General features: G+C 33.4%; 1 protein-coding gene and 2 long non-coding RNA genes across 3 annotated transcripts; 1 reads left to right on the forward strand and 2 right to left on the reverse strand.

Moving 5' to 3' along the window:
• The first annotated feature begins 171 nt into the window (after window positions 1-171).
• Window positions 172-18,680, forward strand: LOC140752102 (cytochrome P450 4C1-like). The gene is made up of 9 exons (XM_073086276.1): window positions 172-419; window positions 609-718; window positions 1,547-1,637; window positions 13,120-13,305; window positions 13,507-13,907; window positions 13,998-14,066; window positions 14,436-14,604; window positions 17,769-17,942; window positions 18,314-18,680. Exons 1-9 carry the CDS (start codon window positions 272-274, stop codon window positions 18,478-18,480), a joined length of 1,515 nt encoding a protein of 504 aa, XP_072942377.1. The 5' UTR covers window positions 172-271; the 3' UTR covers window positions 18,481-18,680.
• LOC140752108 (uncharacterized) lies at window positions 2,740-5,866 on the reverse strand. The gene is made up of 3 exons (XR_012103411.1): window positions 5,152-5,866; window positions 3,278-5,058; window positions 2,740-2,937 (listed from the first exon to the last, which is right to left on the reverse strand). It is a non-coding gene; the product is annotated as an uncharacterized LOC140752108 (long non-coding RNA).
• Window positions 6,631-12,104, reverse strand: LOC140752114 (uncharacterized). The gene is made up of 3 exons (XR_012103412.1): window positions 9,043-12,104; window positions 7,169-8,949; window positions 6,631-6,828 (listed from the first exon to the last, which is right to left on the reverse strand). It is a non-coding gene; the product is annotated as an uncharacterized LOC140752114 (long non-coding RNA).
• Window positions 18,681-19,438: the final 758 nt, after the last annotated feature.

The raw sequence follows: 19,438 nt of genomic DNA on the forward strand, positions 1-19,438 counted from the left end.
GTAGGTTTTTTATCATTCGTTGCTGAAGATATGCCTAATTTGGGCCTGCACGTGAATTACGTACTTAGCATTCAGTTGTTCTTTACGCGTATACAATAATTATATTTATACATGATATATAGCTGGTTATAAATCAGTGGTGGTTAATAGTTTAAGGCAAATTTAACAAGTGAACGCGGTCCAATGCGGGAGTGCATAATTTTAAACGTATTTCATGTTATCGCTGTTTGTTTATTCTAAATAAACCAGTGTGATAAATAATTAAGTGAAAATGATTTCGCTATTGCTTTATGCAGTTGTGTTACTTCTTGCACTCGTTTTTTTGGATCACTTAATGAAGAATAAAGAATATGAAAAAATTCCCGGCCCACCGGGAAAATTTTTGTTACAGAATACCTTAGACGTTCAACTTGACTCTGGTTTGTTATTTTTAAAATAGGATTGAACTTAATACGATTTTTTATATGAAATGTGATGCCAAGTGATTACTCTATAAAAAGTACTTTCGATAAAGTTTCATTTTAGTTTTTAATAACATAATTCATTATGTTATTCAAATTTCAAATTTACATTAAAATAAAATTATGATCATAGTGACTATGTTTCAGTTAAACTATTCTACTACCTCAGAGCTTTATCTAAGAAGTATAACCGTTTATATAAACTTATGGTCGGATATGTGAAGGGAGTTGCTATATATCACCCAGAAGATGTTGAGGTAAGAGAATATATTTAGTTTTTTTTTTATAATATAGGAGTACCAGACGAGCGTACAGTCCACCTGATGGTAAGGCTACTGCCGCCCATGGACATCTGTAATCAACCCCAGATAGGATTAGATATTCCTACCTGAGGTCGGCCACAAATGCGCCGCTACCCCTGAGGACTAAGCTGGAACGCCTCGGAAAAGTCTGTCTCCTTTACCACACCCTTCAAACCGGAACACAGCAGCGCCTAACACTGCTGTTATTAGGTAGAAATAGGTGTGGCGGTGGTACGGCGGGAGTCGAATCACAAATGGTTCTACCACTTTCAAAAGTTTATTAAAATGCGTAATAGTCAGAGAACGCCATTATACATTTTGGATGTCAACTGGGGTTGTGTGAAGCTACTATCTAAGTCACTGGGGTTGCAACTCTGCAAATCATTTTCACGCAATTTTTTGTTCTACGCAAAATTATTTGAGTATAACAAATTAATTCTTGCTTAAACGACAAAGGAAAGCATGCATAAAAAAATTCTGAAGGTTGACATTCCTTTACACTCGTACCCGTGCCCGTGCCATCAATGGATCAGAGATGGGTTTAAAATGACAACTTTTTTATTTTTATATTACACAAACTTGTAGCAGTTCTTATTTGAAATCGTATGTATTGCGAAAAAAAAAACAGACAACATAATTTAAACAAAATGGAAAATAACATTTAGTTTCATTTTGAAACACTACTCTAATAAATAAATTTGAGAGAGAACGTCGCATAAAAGAGTCAACTTTTTTACACAAAAAGTATACCTATTTACTTATAACTTGTACATTGTTTCACAGGTATTATTATCTAGCAACGAAACTACTACGAAAGGCTTCTTGTATACATTTATACAACCATGGCTTAAAGAAGGCCTGCTTACCAGCAAAGGTAACTTTGTACTTTTTATAATTGAGGATATATTTCTTATACGCTTGATAAGAGAAAACCGAAACGGTTAATCTGGAGGGTTATGTTACGATTTTAATTATTATTAGTTTATAGACTTGAATTAGAGCCGAACGATACATTTAAGGGTCGGAAAAAATTATAAAAAGGGAACAATTTTTTCACCGATCTTTTTCTATAGAGGGCGCCAAAAATTTCTGCCTCGAGTGGCTGGAACCGTATACACAAAACACTATTATGTGCGTGAACGTGTGTTGTGCTACGGTCTATTGAGTCTATTGATATACAAACATGCATTAACTTTGCTCGCAATATATCAGGAATAATACAATGCCATCAAAAACAATGCTTGTAAAAAAATCCAAGTCTCGCCATTCAATTCTTCTACCGTAAAAAGTCTTGAGATCTATGTAATACCAAGCCGGTAATGTATGCAGTCCCTACTTAAGAGACCTTCTGTCTTAAGGTATTATCTCACTATCTAACCTAACAACATCTCATGGGACCATACCAATTTTAAAAATATTTTATGTTCTAAATAAATTAACGTGGCAATCGTACTGCAAGTCACATTGTGTTTTCATCTTATCATATCGCATCACACAAGTACGATTGCCACGTCAATTTATTTAGAACATAAAATATTTTTAAAATTGGTATGGTCCCATAAGATGTTGTTAGGTTAGATAGTGAGATAATACCTTAAGACAGAAGGTCTCTTAAGTAGGGACTGCATACATTACCGGCTTGGTATTACATAGATCTCAAGACTTTTTACGGTAGAAGAATTGAATGGCGAGACTTGGATTTTTTTACAAGCATTGTTTTTGATGGCATCTCATTCCTTTTTGTAGATATTTCTACTCTTTTCCTTTCCGGTACCTTCCACTAGTTGAATCTCAACAACAGATTTTTTAAAGGCAATTAAATTGTTTAGGTAGTCTTTGTAGTTATGTAAATAATCTTGCCATTCATCATCACTTTCATTCGAACATGACAATAAATTAAATCTAAAAAAGTTACTATTTTGACAACTGAAATTATGCCCGTTATCCTCAGGAAAAACATTCTAAAACATCTCTACTGATTGTGATTTATTTATTTATTGGGATTTAACGTGTCTTCGTATTAAATAATCGACATCCCTTACTTTCTTCTGAATATCCGACAAAAATCATTGGTAATCTTTCACTGACTTCGTCGGACTCCGGTTTTTGATATAAACCACAGTATTTACTGCTCTTGCTCAAATTAGTTTCAATTTATAATAGACTTCTGACTTCTGAAATGAAATGAAATATTTATTTAATAATGATAACATCAGTTTTAGACTTGTCGCATATACAATAATAGTTCTGTTAGCTGTTTCAACCACAACAATTTGTTTAGGGGTATACAGTATCGCCTTCTAATGTAGAATTCCATTTGTTGATAAGAAAATATTGAAAGCTCTATTACAAAATGTCGTCCCACCATCTGATCTCATACATTTGTTCGACTTGCTAGTTCCTTTTTCAACACTTTATATTTTTTAAATTTCTTAAAGACTCACTCTTATGTTTTAGAAAATAAACATTCATCGTGTCATTCGAGAATAATAGTCGATAAATAATAACATGTACCTTGAACCGTTGAGTGAACTAGCTTCCATGGGACTACATAAATCTGTATGTACGATCTCCAGTATATCGTTCGTTCGCGTTCAGAGGTTTGGAAATGGTTTCTTACTAGTCGTCATATCCGTCGGTAATGTTCACATTATCAAGACCAGTCATAATATTCTTTAAAATTCGCATATATTCCGGATTAATATGGGCTAGTCTTCTATGCCAATATTTATTTGACATTGTCAAATTACATATCGGTGATTTGACAAATTGTTTAAATTTATATATACCATTTACGTTGTGGCCAGTTGCGATGATAATATCCATAGAGTTACTAATAGTGCAACCGTTTTTCAAAATTAACAGTAAATCCTTTTTCAGTAAGTTTACTCACCGCTAACAAATTCATACTTAAAATTATTTATATTAAAAAGGTTTCTTATAATAATTTCCACGTATTTTCCGGGTAGGTACTAACACAAAATAAAAACTAACAGAAGTAAATCTTCATACAAAGTGGGCTGAAGTAACGCACACGTAGACACCACTTACCGACTCGTTATCTCGGGGGGACTCGAGCGCATACGTGCGCGACTGTCAGTTCATTTCTGACACGCGTTTGTAACTGTTTTGTACAAGCAATGGAGCAAAATAAAATACCCTAATTGTGCAATGGACGGTTGTTTAAATTCAACGTTAAACTGTGGATTTTCGTTTTTTTATAGCTATCAATTATCAAGCCACTAGGAGCTGATATTTTTGGTGATCATGGCAAGAATATGTTATAAAGTGGATATCTAAGCTCGATTTATATAACAGTTTCCTATTTCGAATCATTTGAAACGAACTTAACTAAATTTTTGTAATATTGCGTTGAAATGTTACGTACCTAATATTACGTAAGTTGAAAACATGATTTTTTGTTCGTATATATATTGGTTTGTCTTTAATGCCATTTGGTAGGTTTATGTCTAAAACGGATAGGGCAAAAGGAATTGTGTAATTAGGGTAATCCGTTTAGAAGTTATTAGGGATTTTCTATTGTGAACATTATAATTTTTTATGTGCTTACATATAAAAAATATTTTCATAGACATTTATTTATGCTCAATAAGGCCGAAAGGAGATGTTTCAAAATGTATGGGCTCCCGGCCACCTTTTGTAGACTATATTAAAAATTAAGAAAACTTGCAAAGAAGGGGGTTAATTTTCTTCAAATCATGTTCGTTTAATTGTTAAAAAACAATGATTTACACTTAAACTTGCAACACAACAGTGGAAAAACATCATGGCGGTAGTGATTACCGTAATAATGTCATCTGTCATTCTATTTTAACTTACTATATACATTATATACTTTTTAATATATTTTTTTACGCGAATGGGCGTAGATATATAAACATTGTATTGTGTGAATTGAGAAACAAGGCCTATATTTGATAAACATTAATTATATTTACTTTCATAAATCTTGACTTAAAACAAACATACCAAAATATGTACTTCTATACCAATTTATTTTAGTTAAAACATTTAAGTGTGTAAATAAAACAACTTTAAGTACACATTTGATCATATTTTACTTACTCTTCACTTAAATACATTATTTATTCATTTTAAATATCTTCCCTTATCAATATTTTCATCCTGTGACGAGCTCAGCCCAAACATCAAACAATGGGCATAATGTGAGCGCAACTACCTACGAGTACGGTTCGTTGCCCAGCGATGCAGTTGCAATAATAACTGATTATTTTGTCATCCCAAGAATGTCCATGTCTTGCTAATGTAATTATCTAAAAAAGAGAAATGTAAAAAGATTAGCTTCTGTAGTTTAAAATTATTTACGATTATTTCACGATTAATACAACAACTGATGTATATTTTACCTGATGATATTGAATCCTTGTCAACACAATCCACAGCGATCGCACGAAAATCACAAGAGTCCATAAAACATAAGCTGGGTAAACAAGTAAGGTAGAATCACAATAATCGTAAGCAGCACAGAGCAGAAACATATTCAGGATTAAAATGGAATCTTCTCATCAGTACCTACATATTTATTCAACGTTTACATTGGAGTCCACTATTATAATATGTATATATCCACTTTTACGCATATCAAATTGACAACTTCTTCTTTTTTAATTTGACATGTCACTTACATCTATAAAACCAGATACTATTTAAAAGGTGGTTTTGTTATTATTATTATAAATAATTAATTAAGTTCAGAAATAATGAGGGGATACCCAAAACAAAAGCCAGGTTGTAAAGTACTAAGGTAACAATAACTTTACGACAAAAACAGCGAAATACAGAATTACCGACATCCAAAGAGTATAGTAACCTATGTGTGGGGTACACATAGGTTCCCGACATCGACAGTTTTGAAAACTTGACATTGACAGTATTCCGCCATATTTAATATTTCAATGAGGATTGCTTATTTTAAATATTTTTAAACACGAATACTTTAGGTTATCAAAATATATGTGTATTTTTCTTCAATTATGCAAATTATTCGTGTTTTTTAGTTATAATGTACATAAGATGGCCGAAAATGAAACATCTCCTTTGCCTAAACACTTGTTTCCTTGGAAACAAACTTATGCCATCAAAAACAATGCTTGTAAAAAAATCCAAGTCTCGCCATTCAATTCTTCTACCGTAAAAAGTCTTGAGATCTATGTAATACCAAGCCGGTAATGTATGCAGTCCCTACTTAAGAGACCTTCTGTCTTAAGGTATTATCTCACTATCTAACCTAACAACATCTCATGGGACCATACCAATTTTAAAAATATTTTATGTTCTAAATAAATTAACGTGGCAATCGTACTGCAAGTCACATTGTGTTTTCATCTTATCATATCGCATCACACAAGTACGATTGCCACGTCAATTTATTTAGAACATAAAATATTTTTAAAATTGGTATGGTCCCATAAGATGTTGTTAGGTTAGATAGTGAGATAATACCTTAAGACAGAAGGTCTCTTAAGTAGGGACTGCATACATTACCGGCTTGGTATTACATAGATCTCAAGACTTTTTACGGTAGAAGAATTGAATGGCGAGACTTGGATTTTTTTACAAGCATTGTTTTTGATGGCATCTCATTCCTTTTTGTAGATATTTCTACTCTTTTCCTTTCCGGTACCTTCCACTAGTTGAATCTCAACAACAGATTTTTTAAAGGCAATTAAATTGTTTAGGTAGTCTTTGTAGTTATGTAAATAATCTTGCCATTCATCATCACTTTCATTCGAACATGACAATAAATTAAATCTAAAAAAGTTACTATTTTGACAACTGAAATTATGCCCGTTATCCTCAGGAAAAACATTCTAAAACATCTCTACTGATTGTGATTTATTTATTTATTGGGATTTAACGTGTCTTCGTATTAAATAATCGACATCCCTTACTTTCTTCTGAATATCCGACAAAAATCATTGGTAATCTTTCACTGACTTCGTCGGACTCCGGTTTTTGATATAAACCACAGTATTTACTGCTCTTGCTCAAATTAGTTTCAATTTATAATAGACTTCTGACTTCTGAAATGAAATGAAATATTTATTTAATAATGATAACATCAGTTTTAGACTTGTCGCATATACAATAATAGTTCTGTTAGCTGTTTCAACCACAACAATTTGTTTAGGGGTATACAGTATCGCCTTCTAATGTAGAATTCCATTTGTTGATAAGAAAATATTGAAAGCTCTATTACAAAATGTCGTCCCACCATCTGATCTCATACATTTGTTCGACTTGCTAGTTCCTTTTTCAACACTTTATATTTTTTAAATTTCTTAAAGACTCACTCTTATGTTTTAGAAAATAAACATTCATCGTGTCATTCGAGAATAATAGTCGATAAATAATAACATGTACCTTGAACCGTTGAGTGAACTAGCTTCCATGGGACTACATAAATCTGTATGTACGATCTCCAGTATATCGTTCGTTCGCGTTCAGAGGTTTGGAAATGGTTTCTTACTAGTCGTCATATCCGTCGGTAATGTTCACATTATCAAGACCAGTCATAATATTCTTTAAAATTCGCATATATTCCGGATTAATATGGGCTAGTCTTCTATGCCAATATTTATTTGACATTGTCAAATTACATATCGGTGATTTGACAAATTGTTTAAATTTATATATACCATTTACGTTGTGGCCAGTTGCGATGATAATATCCATAGAGTTACTAATAGTGCAACCGTTTTTCAAAATTAACAGTAAATCCTTTTTCAGTAAGTTTACTCACCGCTAACAAATTCATACTTAAAATTATTTATATTAAAAAGGTTTCTTATAATAATTTCCACGTATTTTCCGGGTAGGTACTAACACAAAATAAAAACTAACAGAAGTAAATCTTCATACAAAGTGGGCTGAAGTAACGCACACGTAGACACCACTTACCGACTCGTTATCTCGGGGGGACTCGAGCGCATACGTGCGCGACTGTCAGTTCATTTCTGACACGCGTTTGTAACTGTTTTGTACAAGCAATGGAGCAAAATAAAATACCCTAATTGTGCAATGGACGGTTGTTTAAATTCAACGTTAAACTGTGGATTTTCGTTTTTTTATAGCTATCAATTATCAAGCCACTAGGAGCTGATATTTTTGGTGATCATGGCAAGAATATGTTATAAAGTGGATATCTAAGCTCGATTTATATAACAGTTTCCTATTTCGAATCATTTGAAACGAACTTAACTAAATTTTTGTAATATTGCGTTGAAATGTTACGTACCTAATATTACGTAAGTTGAAAACATGATTTTTTGTTCGTATATATATTGGTTTGTCTTTAATGCCATTTGGTAGGTTTATGTCTAAAACGGATAGGGCAAAAGGAATTGTGTAATTAGGGTAATCCGTTTAGAAGTTATTAGGGATTTTCTATTGTGAACATTATAATTTTTTATGTGCTTACATATAAAAAATATTTTCATAGACATTTATTTATGCTCAATAAGGCCGAAAGGAGATGTTTCAAAATGTATGGGCTCCCGGCCACCTTTTGTAGACTATATTAAAAATTAAGAAAACTTGCAAAGAAGGGGGTTAATTTTCTTCAAATCATGTTCGTTTAATTGTTAAAAAACAATGATTTACACTTAAACTTGCAACACAACAGTGGAAAAACATCATGGCGGTAGTGATTACCGTAATAATGTCATCTGTCATTCTATTTTAACTTACTATATACATTATATACTTTTTAATATATTTTTTTACGCGAATGGGCGTAGATATATAAACATTGTATTGTGTGAATTGAGAAACAAGGCCTATATTTGATAAACATTAATTATATTTACTTTCATAAATCTTGACTTAAAACAAACATACCAAAATATGTACTTCTATACCAATTTATTTTAGTTAAAACATTTAAGTGTGTAAATAAAACAACTTTAAGTACACATTTGATCATATTTTACTTACTCTTCACTTAAATACATTATTTATTCATTTTAAATATCTTCCCTTATCAATATTTTCATCCTGTGACGAGCTCAGCCCAAACATCAAACAATGGGCATAATGTGAGCGCAACTACCTACGAGTACGGTTCGTTGCCCAGCGATGCAGTTGCAATAATAACTGATTATTTTGTCATCCCAAGAATGTCCATGTCTTGCTAATGTAATTATCTAAAAAAGAGAAATGTAAAAAGATTAGCTTCTGTAGTTTAAAATTATTTACGATTATTTCACGATTAATACAACAACTGATGTATATTTTACCTGATGATATTGAATCCTTGTCAACACAATCCACAGCGATCGCACGAAAATCACAAGAGTCCATAAAACATAAGCTGGGTAAACAAGTAAGGTAGAATCACAATAATCGTAAGCAGCACAGAGCAGAAACATATTCAGGATTAAAATGGAATCTTCTCATCAGTACCTACATATTTATTCAACGTTTACATTGGAGTCCACTATTATAATATGTATATATGCACTTTTACGCATATCAAATTGACAACTTCTTCTTTTTTAATTTGACATGTCACTTACATCTATAAAACCAGATACTATTTAAAAGGTGGTTTTGTTATTATTATTATAAATAATTAATTAAGTTCAGAAATAATGAGGGGATACCCAAAACAAAAGCCAGGTTGTAAAGTACTAAGGTAACAATAACTTTACGACAAAAACAGCGAAATACAGAATTACCGACATCCAAAGAGTATAGTAACCTATGTGTGGGGTACACATAGGTTCCCGACATCGACAGTTTTGAAAACTTGACATTGACAGTATTCCGCCATATTTAATATTTCAATGAGGATTGCTTATTTTAAATATTTTTAAACACGAATACTTTAGGTTATCAAAATATATGTGTATTTTTCTTCAATTATGCAAATTATTCGTGTTTTTTAGTTATAATGTACATAAGATGGCCGAAAATGAAACATCTCCTTTGCCTAAACACTTGTTTCCTTGGAAACAAACTTATTATTATTTTATAATGCGGTGACAGTTGCTAAACCTCACGACAGTTATTGTATATTGTGTATGTTACCGTTAGATTGTAGAATACGTTAGCATACACATTAACTAGACTTAAGATTAGCTAGAAAATATGCAGATTAACTATGTAGTTAAAATTCGAAACATCTTTTCAGACTTGTTCTTAGGGCTAAAACACATGCCTTTTTACGACACGACGACGTATCGTGACACATAGCGACATCGTGCCGCAAAGCGATATTGTTTCGTGAAAATATACAATGTTTGTCGTAAATTCATGACACGACGACGCATCATGGCATGCACGGGTCGACGTCAAGGGGTGAAAATTGATACAATCTCGTTTTGTACTTTAGGTAATGGACAAGCTAATCTGCGTTTTAACTGATTTAGGCACATTAGCCGTAACATCTAGTTTTTTTCTCATGACATTTGTCAGAAATTCGGAATGTTTTTGATATTATATAACTTTTTAGGGTTCCATACCTAAAGTTTAAAACGGAACCCTATTTCTAAGCTGTCCGTTCGTTTGTCTGACATAGAGCTCTATTTCTGGAACCTTAATACATAGAAATTTATTTTTTTTACGGAATATGTATAATGGTGGCCGCTTTAACAATATGTACTAAAAGTAAAAAGAAAAACTTTCAAATAAAGGAGAGTTGCCATACAAGGACCTTCTTTTTCTTTATAAGGAGGAAATCTTGAAAAGGTACTCGACGACGTGGGAGTGACGCCGGGTTATGTGGGACTTTAGCCGCACTAAAATCCTCCGGTGGCCGTCCTCAACGTTTGTTGGAGAACTCCGGGATCTCCGACTGAACGTAACAGAAGTCCTTTAAGCGCGATGCCTCGATCGAGCTCTGCCCTGGGAGAACAGTTTTCGCTCCTCCTAAACTATCCGGTGTTCACGACGGTATGCGACTACACATACCGCCGTCCTTCCCGGGGACACTTATTGGACGGTTCGAGCTCCCTGTTGCCACTCCCAACTTCGGAAGCCCCCTTGTAGTCGCTTCTTACGACAGGCACGGGATATCGTAACCCTTTTTTAGTCCAGGAACTACAGAGACAAACATATAAGGACCTGCTATTTTTTAGCGTTTTTCATTTGAAATGTTCACAATGCATTATATGGCTGCTATAACATCAATTAGTAAAAATAAAAATAAAATAAACAAATATTTTTGTGGTACGGAACCCTCAGTGTACGTACGAGTTCGATTCGCACTTCACCCATTATTTGAATTGAATTTAAATTGAAGTTGGAATTGAAAACGTCTTTTATCTCGAGAATAAAAACAATTGACGTCGCCTATAATAGTAGGGGAGCCCAAGACGGGATTTCGAGAGTGACTCGAACGCGGCAGATTAAGATATGGGAGATACCTTACATCCTATAGAGTATCTTAAACTATCCATTTGGGGGGTTCAACCAGGGAAGTCCATCAGACTATTAATAAAAAATCGTATTATCTATAGTAGCTTAATTACATGCTGAAAACAATAAATTTATAATCTGATGGTTTGAGGGCGGCGTTAGGGAGTAATAAGGTTGCAAAAAATCTATACCTGGACATACTCGAGTGCGGTATTTTTTTTAATACAAAGGAAATAATGCTAGAAAATATGCACTATCTGATAGCGCCATTTATTAGCATGGATCCCTGGAAAGTAATGGTGTACAACAAACTAAAGGAAAAGGCAAATTTTATGGAAAATACATTATTCTTTATATATTCTCATTCTGTTTTTTTTTTCAAATCGTCAATATAAAAAACCCCTCCACTAAATCGTCAGCTGCAACATAAAACATCAGCTGGAATTTCCTGTATAATAATCTTACGCCCTCGAGTGTGTCAAGATAACGTTTTTTTTTGCATTTTCGAAGAGTCACTGACAGTCTTTCGAATCGAATCGTCAGTCTTTCGAATGGGGGACTCATCTGGGGTAACTTCATATCCCCTTTGAAAATCTAATGTGCTGGTTACTTTTTTTCCATTTTTACCTCTCGTATGGCTGTCCCCCTATGCAAACCAGCAGATAAACATATTTCCGGCATCAGAGATATATACTCTATCACTAACCTTCCGCGCCTTGAGTATGTCTGACTCTGCTTTTTACATTTTTCGAATCATCTAGAAGCTATTTCCACGGTGAATCGAAAAATATCACACAACCTTCTCTTCACTCTAACGTGTAATCTACACAATCGTATACGTCCTATTGACGCTCGAGTTTCTACCCATTTAACATCATGGGCTCCCCTACTACTCGTACATTTCGCGGACAGAAACACAGATTCATTAACTGCAAATGTAACTTTGTAATCCTATATAACTTATATAGGATACAAAGTTATTTAATGTAGTCGGTGTATCTAGATAACTGGACAGAAATTGCAAAATATTTTAGTTTTTCCATGAGTTATATACTAAACACTAATTGTACCCTCAATTTCAACGTTCTATGTCTGCTGGAAGTGCCTTAAACTTTTGATGATCGGTCAGTCAGTCAGTGAGTGAGTGACAAAATTACGAACTTTAACTACTTGTAATTCTTAAACTACTGGTTCAAATTGCATGAAATTTGAAATGTACCGTGTCTATACAATGCTTGCTTGGCTCCTGAAAATTCAGGCTTCTAGCTTCATATGCAACGAAGTTACAGGGGGTCAAAAATGGGCCGAATTGCTTCGGGAAAAGTATGGTACGGCCGTGCCGCTTCTTTTGGCTCGACTTGGCGGAGGCACTGCCGTGCCTCCAGATACTTGTGATTAGGCGGAGTGATTTCTATTTTTGTGGACAATGGCAATATGATGTTGTACCTGTAGTTGGTCACAAATGCGTTGCTACCTTTGAGCACTAGGTAGGAACGTATTTTGAACCTATCTCTCCCTTACCACACCGTTTAAATCTGAACATAGGAGCTTGAGCACTGCTATGTTCACGTTTAAAAGTCTGTTAAATATTAGGCAAAAATATTTAGTTATCGAGTATATCTAGACTGCGTGGACCGATATTTCACGTTACAGTATTTTATTGCCGTTTTAATTCTTAAAGGTGTAAGATTTCTCAACCATCCAACCAACTCTGGTATTATTTTTGCATTATCGACCTTTTACCGTCTCACTTTTCAGAATTGTTGTCTTAGAATGATATTACATGATTTTTGGTTATAGAATAAGTACTATTTGAACTGTTTAAGCGTACTTCATACTTGTAGCGTAAAGCTGCTCTGGGTTTTGGTGGAATGGAGTGGATGTCGGTTGTCCTTCAAGGGCCTATAAAGTCGAAATAATTCTTAATGTTATTTGTATTAATATTCTGCAAATAGGTTCAATGTGGCAACATCGTAGAAAAATGCTGCAACCTGCTTTTCACTTCAACTTATTAACCAATTTCAAGTCGATCATAGAAGAAAATTGCAGTAAGTTGGTCGACCAACTTCAAGCTGAGACTTCTAAACCACAAACAGACATCACACCGTATGTTGATGATTTCACTCTAAACTCTATATGTGGTAAGTAGGCATATGCATGTTATTAGTTTAGAACGTTGAAAAATAGGTACACTAAACTATATTAGACAAATCGTTCATTAAAAGCTCGATCATAAGACATAATTTACTACAAGTGTATAATATTAAAAGCTAAAAAACGCGTTATTAATTTTAATTTGTTTTAAAATAAATTACTTATTATTAAATTACTTTTTGTCACAGAAACCGCAATGGGCACAAAATTAGACGAAGAAACGAACAATTTTGGCAAAGTTTATAAGGATGGTATCTATAAGCTTGGTCAGTATGCCGTGTACAGGGCGCAGAGACCTTGGCTTTATCCGGATTTTTTGTTCAGGTTTACTCATATCGGGCGTAAACAAAGAGACATTCTAGAGATTTTGACATCGTTCCGGGACAAAGTGATCGACAAAAGGAGAATGTATAAAAATGAATTGGCCGCGTCAACAGATCTGAGCTACGGAGATGATAATGAAAATTTTTGTGCGAGTAAGTCCGCTAAGAAAAAGATGGCAATGTTAGATCTTCTACTGGAAGCTGAGAAAGCGGGTATAATTGATGCCAAAGGAATTGGTGAAGAAGTAGATACTTTCACGTTTGGCGTTAGTATTATCAATTCTACATACAAACATAATATAAAATTTCAATATCATTAATTATTTTTTAACTTTATATCAACATTATAATTTTAGGGTCACGACACTTCAGCTAACGCGCTTCAGTTTACTCTGATGCTGTTGGCAAATAATCAGGAAGCTCAGGTAAAACAATCATGATGAAAAATATATCACTTTTATGAATCCTGCTTTTTATCTGTACTGTTTGGAATGTTTCTCAAACACTTGATTTTCTCCCTATGGTATTTATTCTTCTTAAGCATTACACACTTGTCAGAGCGGTCCTAGAGGCACGCTTAACAATACACCGCCACTCAGGGTAGTATTCATAAGCACTTTTATTTTCAATTCTTATATGACCAAGAGCTTCTGTTTTCAATTTAATATACAGTTCATAATCTTAATGTTTTCGTAGATTGCAGTTTCATTTCAATAGATAAATTAGCTAGTATTGGTGGTCGGTCTCTTTTTACCTTAGCACTAGTATAAAATAATGAATGATGAATGTTCAAGGACAAAGCAGTTGAGGAATGCAATGCAATAATTGGTGACTCCAATCGCTCATTGACGCTTGCTGACTTGGCAAATATGAAGTATTTGGAGTGCTGTATCAAAGAGAGCATGAGACTGTATCCTCCTGTACCATTGATAACTAGAAAAGCTTCGCGACCATTTAAATTGAGTAAGTATCGTATTCATATAGCCTCCGGCTTTTGTCCGTCTGTCATGAGACTATCTCTTGGATTTTAATGCATAGATATTTGATTTTTTTAAGTACGAGTAAGTTTATTTTCTTTATTGAATTAAATCTATCGTCGTCATCAACATTGAAAATAGACATAAATATGTACAGTAATTTTTCTTCTTGGATAAGCGTCACGATCTTTTAGATAAAAGTAGGATTTTAAGGCAAATTATGTACCTTTTTACTTAACAAAGTTTTATTTGCATTCGCCTTGGTAGTACTTAGGTATTTTGTATAGTTTTAGTGCATAACTTTTCAATTTTAAAATTATTTAACTAGTATTATTTTATTTATTTAAACATTAATTATATACATGCAAAAACAAAATACAGGAAAACTTGTAACCACATTATTGAACAAAATTACTGCTTATTTTTCCAAATAATATTTGACCTGTAGGACCTATGACTGGAGAGTAGGTAAAGAATGGTAGGCTGAACGCTGAACGTGTATAAAGTTTTTATTTTTATTACAGGACAAGTATGCCTAAATATTACAACATCCATATATTTTAACTAACGCAAACTAACTAACTAACGCAGCCAATCCCGGCGTTGCTCGGGTTAAAATACATCGCATGTTTAATGGTATAAAAAACGCAAAAATATCACCAAAAAAGAAATTAAAAACAAAACGTTCAAGAACTTTAATAATAAAATGAAGTTCATAAAGCTCATTAATAAAAATTGTTATTGGGGAAATTTTCATATAAATTCGTGAATAAAACATGCAAAATTTTCAGAACTTACTTAAAACTTACTTTATAGCCTGTTTCATATATTATTTTGTACTTTTTTTTATTACGTTAATATTGTAAATAAATAAATGTATTTTCTAGATTTTCACACAAAAAAAAACTTACTTAAACATTCAAAATTGATTTTAACAGTTGCAGAGTATTGCAGACATTTTGGAAGTTTTAAAGATCATTCCAGAAAATTTTGGAACTATCTAGTCCACTCCGAAATTTTTTTAAACGTTCTAGAACATTTTGGATCGGTTTCAACAGTTGTAGACATTTTGAAAGTTTCTAGATCATTCCAGAAAAGTTTTGAACTTTCTAGACCATTCCGGAAATTTTGTAAACGATCTTCGAAACGACCATTCACAAAGCCTTTACAATATTCGTGATTAATTGTAACAATCGCACATATTTTGGAAATTTCTATATCATTCCAGAAATTTTTAGAACTTTCTAGACGATATCGGATCGATTTTATGAGTTGCACACATTCTATAATTTTCTAGATCATTCTAGAAGCTCTCTAAACCATTCTAGATTTATTACAACTATCGCACACATTTTTGAACATTCTAGATCATTCCAAATTTTTTTAGAACTTTCTGGACCATTCTGGAGCAATTACAACAATTGCACAGCTTTTTTGAACTTTTTAGATCATTCCAGAAATTTTTAGAACTTTCTGGACCATTCTGGAGCAATTACAACAAACTCTAAACTGATTACATCAATTGCACACATTTTGGAACTCACATGAGTTAGAGAAGGACATTTATATTCACATTTTCATTAGTTAGAGAAGGACCGATATATTATTTCACATTTTCGCTACCCTCAACCACCCACTTCCATCCACCCCGACCAAACACCCTTACGCACAATAGGAGACCAAGGGGTATCTGCCATCCTAACAGGAAGTTGATCAAAGTTGCGGATGATAGAGAAAACTGTTAATTTACGTATTAACAATAGCATTTTATATAATACTAGCTGACCCGGCAAACGTTGTGTTGCCATATAAATATAAAAATGTTAAGGGTGAACAACCCTTATCACTTAGAGGTATGAAAAAGAAGCCGATTCTCAGAGCTACTGAATATGCATATACAATTTGGTGAAAATCGGTAAAGCCGTTTCGGAGGAGTACGGTAACTAACATTGTGACACGAGAATTTTATATAGGGTAAGGTTCCGTAAGTCGTACCCCCTAAAAGAGATATGCTTTTATATTTGGGGTAATTTAAATTAAGCAAAATCTTGTGCGTAAATTTAATCTTTATTTATTAAAGTATCATATAGAATTTAGAACAATATAAAAATATTTTATTTAAATAGTGATTTTAACGTTTTTGCAAAAAGTACATTCAGCATTAGGCGAACAGGCGCCTAAGTCGTACCACCTATCGCCTAAGTCGTACCTAATGTAATACGACTGGTAATTGCACCCATTCGGTGTTTACCTTTTTATGCGATAATGTTAAAAGATTTCAAAACCATTTTTAAACGCTTACATTGTATTTTGATCGGGATTGATTGAACGGTTGCGCAAATTTTCTGCTGCATGTATTTACTTCATGTTTATTAAACATTATTTCACATTTCTTTCAATAAAGCTCTCCTTCATTATTAACGTTCTGCTTGCAAGTATAGTATCTTATTTTGAGATAACATTTAATGTTTAGCTCACAAAGACAAAAAATGTGAATAATTTGTAGCAATGCCTAAGCCGTATAAGGTACGACTTAAGCAACAATACATCAAAATTAGAAAATAATGTTTCTGAAATAACCTTTAAAAATTTTAAAATTTTATTATGAGTAAATAAATAGTAGAATTTTCCAAAAATAAAAAAGAATCACAGAAATTAAGTTAACAATCGCACTTACCTTGAAATTGCTTACGAATGTACTTAAATTTTAGTGACAACATCGACGAAACTTCTTTTTCAAAATATTTTTAAATCAAAGTTGCCGACATGGTGCCCTGTTGTATTTGTTTACTCGCACAACTAGTATAGGTACGTTTGAAACACCAGAGATCGCTTTTTGTCCATAGGAGACTAGATATAGCTGTGGTATGATTTAGGCCTTAGGCTAACCTTCCCCTATAGGATACATTTAGATTAAATGTTTAAGATTACCTCTCGTTAATGAAGACTCCAAACCTTATTTTCGGTGTAAATGTACTCTGAGGAATTATCATCAGTAATTTTGTAACGGACTGGTTTTTATATAATATCTGTATTTTACCTAATATTTATTAAAAATTATCCATTTTTGCACTATATTTTGTGTATCTGCAGGTATTATGAATGTGATAATTTAAGTACTAATCCTTTAAACGTGTCTACGTTTTGCAGAGGAATACGAAGTTCCTCCTGGTACCGAATGTGCAGTGATGATCTTCGACTTGCACCGTCGCAGTGACCAGTTCGATAAGCCGTTAGAATTCCGACCAGAGCGATTCTTGGAGAAACCCACTTGGCATCCTTACGCATACATTCCATTCAGCGCTGGACCTAGAAATTGTATTGGTAAGTGATTTCTGATCCATCATTCCATTGACGTCTAACGAAAATTTTAAATGTGTTAAGGAGGCATGAACGCCACGCATTTTCTGCGTTTGCTTTATTAGTTCGTATGCATGTAAAAATCAAATCTAGCAACTGAAATTGAAACCACACTGTTTGAGCTGAAGTAGTGCATCTTTGGTTTCGATTACAATGCATAAATAGATTAGTGATGTTAATACAATCTGATGGACGCTCCAAGATAGCCGACCAATTATTTTTATCCTCTACCATGATACTCGTATATCAAGTAAAAGGGTTTTTTAAAAATAATTCGAAAAATAAAATGACATTACCAAAAGTTTGACTTTTTTAAATATCAATTTCTTTCTCAGGTCAGAAGTTTGCAATGATCGAGATAAAGATAGCGTTGGCGGCAATACTGCGCCGGTACCGCATTTTGCCCGTCACGACGCCGCAAGACCTGGTGTTCGTCGTTGATTATGTACTGCGTATCAAGCAACCTATCCACGTTAAATTTGAGGAGAGACAGCCGATGTGAAGATGTGAAGTGTTATATGTGAGCGGTGTGAACTCTAAATTGTGCAACATCCTATGTACTACCATATTTATGCAATAAAGAATTATGATTATGATTATGCGGAGAGGTAGTGGCAGAGGCGTAGTATGCTGATGAGTGAGCCAGGGTAGCACATTTTGAGGGCGGCAAAGTTTCTAAATAATGTTTTTCATCAATGTTTAAAGTGGCAATGTTAAATGTTTAAATCAATGTTAAATGTTTAAAGTGGACAGTCAACATTAATAGATTAATTGATGCTAAATTAATTATGAATTTATTTATATAGTAAAAATATTAAAACTTGTAACTTGTTCTTTTACATCATCCTTAAAATAAATGTAATAAGTCGCTGGCTTCAGTAGATTCTATCTTTGCTTCCTTCGTCGTCTCTAAGGTTACGGAAATAGTCTAGTGGTTAAGTTTTGTCAAAATATCCTTTAGTAGTAAGTGCCGTCAAAAAGTATAACTTTAAACGGCGAAGCTCTGCGGTGATAATCAGTCAGTCAGACAAGTATTTTATAAGTATAGATAACCGGTAGGCGTATAATATGCATAGTAATGCATCCGGAGTTACTATACGTCGTAAGTCCTCCGGAGTAGTACGACGTGCAATGTTTGTACAATATTTGTGAGCCTTCCGCAATTTGCAAACCACATAGCAATGCATTGCTACTTTATGCCTTTGAACTTGAATTTTGTCAATAGCGAATTTAAAAATTTCCGAGGTAAAAACAATGTTAATTACTTCAAAAATTAAATTGTAGTTATAGTAATAAGTATTTTTGTGTAGAGTTTTTCTAAAACAGAAATGTAGTAGGTATTGAAAATGCGTTTGAATTATGGTTAAGTAGTATATTTTTCAAATTCTACACGACTTTACTAAGTGGGTGTAAATTACGCTGTAGAATTAAGAACGTAAATTAATTTTTTTGCCAACGCT

Source organism: Epargyreus clarus, unplaced genomic scaffold, assembly GCF_041222505.1.
Source record: "Epargyreus clarus isolate Ecla_fem2 unplaced genomic scaffold, WU_Ecla_fem_2.2 ptg000003l, whole genome shotgun sequence".
Lineage (NCBI taxonomy): Eukaryota > Metazoa > Arthropoda > Insecta > Lepidoptera > Hesperiidae > Epargyreus > Epargyreus clarus.

Bases quoted from the DNA above. Each gene is read 5' to 3' on its own strand.
- LOC140752102 (XM_073086276.1), top strand. From the start codon at position 272: ATGATTTCGCTATTGCTTTATGCAGTTGTGTTACTTCTTGCACTCGTT. The intron at 420-608 runs GTTTGTTATTTT...ACTATGTTTCAG, and splicing joins AGACGTTCAACTTGACTCTG to TTAAACTATTCTACTACCTC. The intron at 719-1,546 runs GTAAGAGAATAT...ATTGTTTCACAG, and splicing joins ATCACCCAGAAGATGTTGAG to GTATTATTATCTAGCAACGA.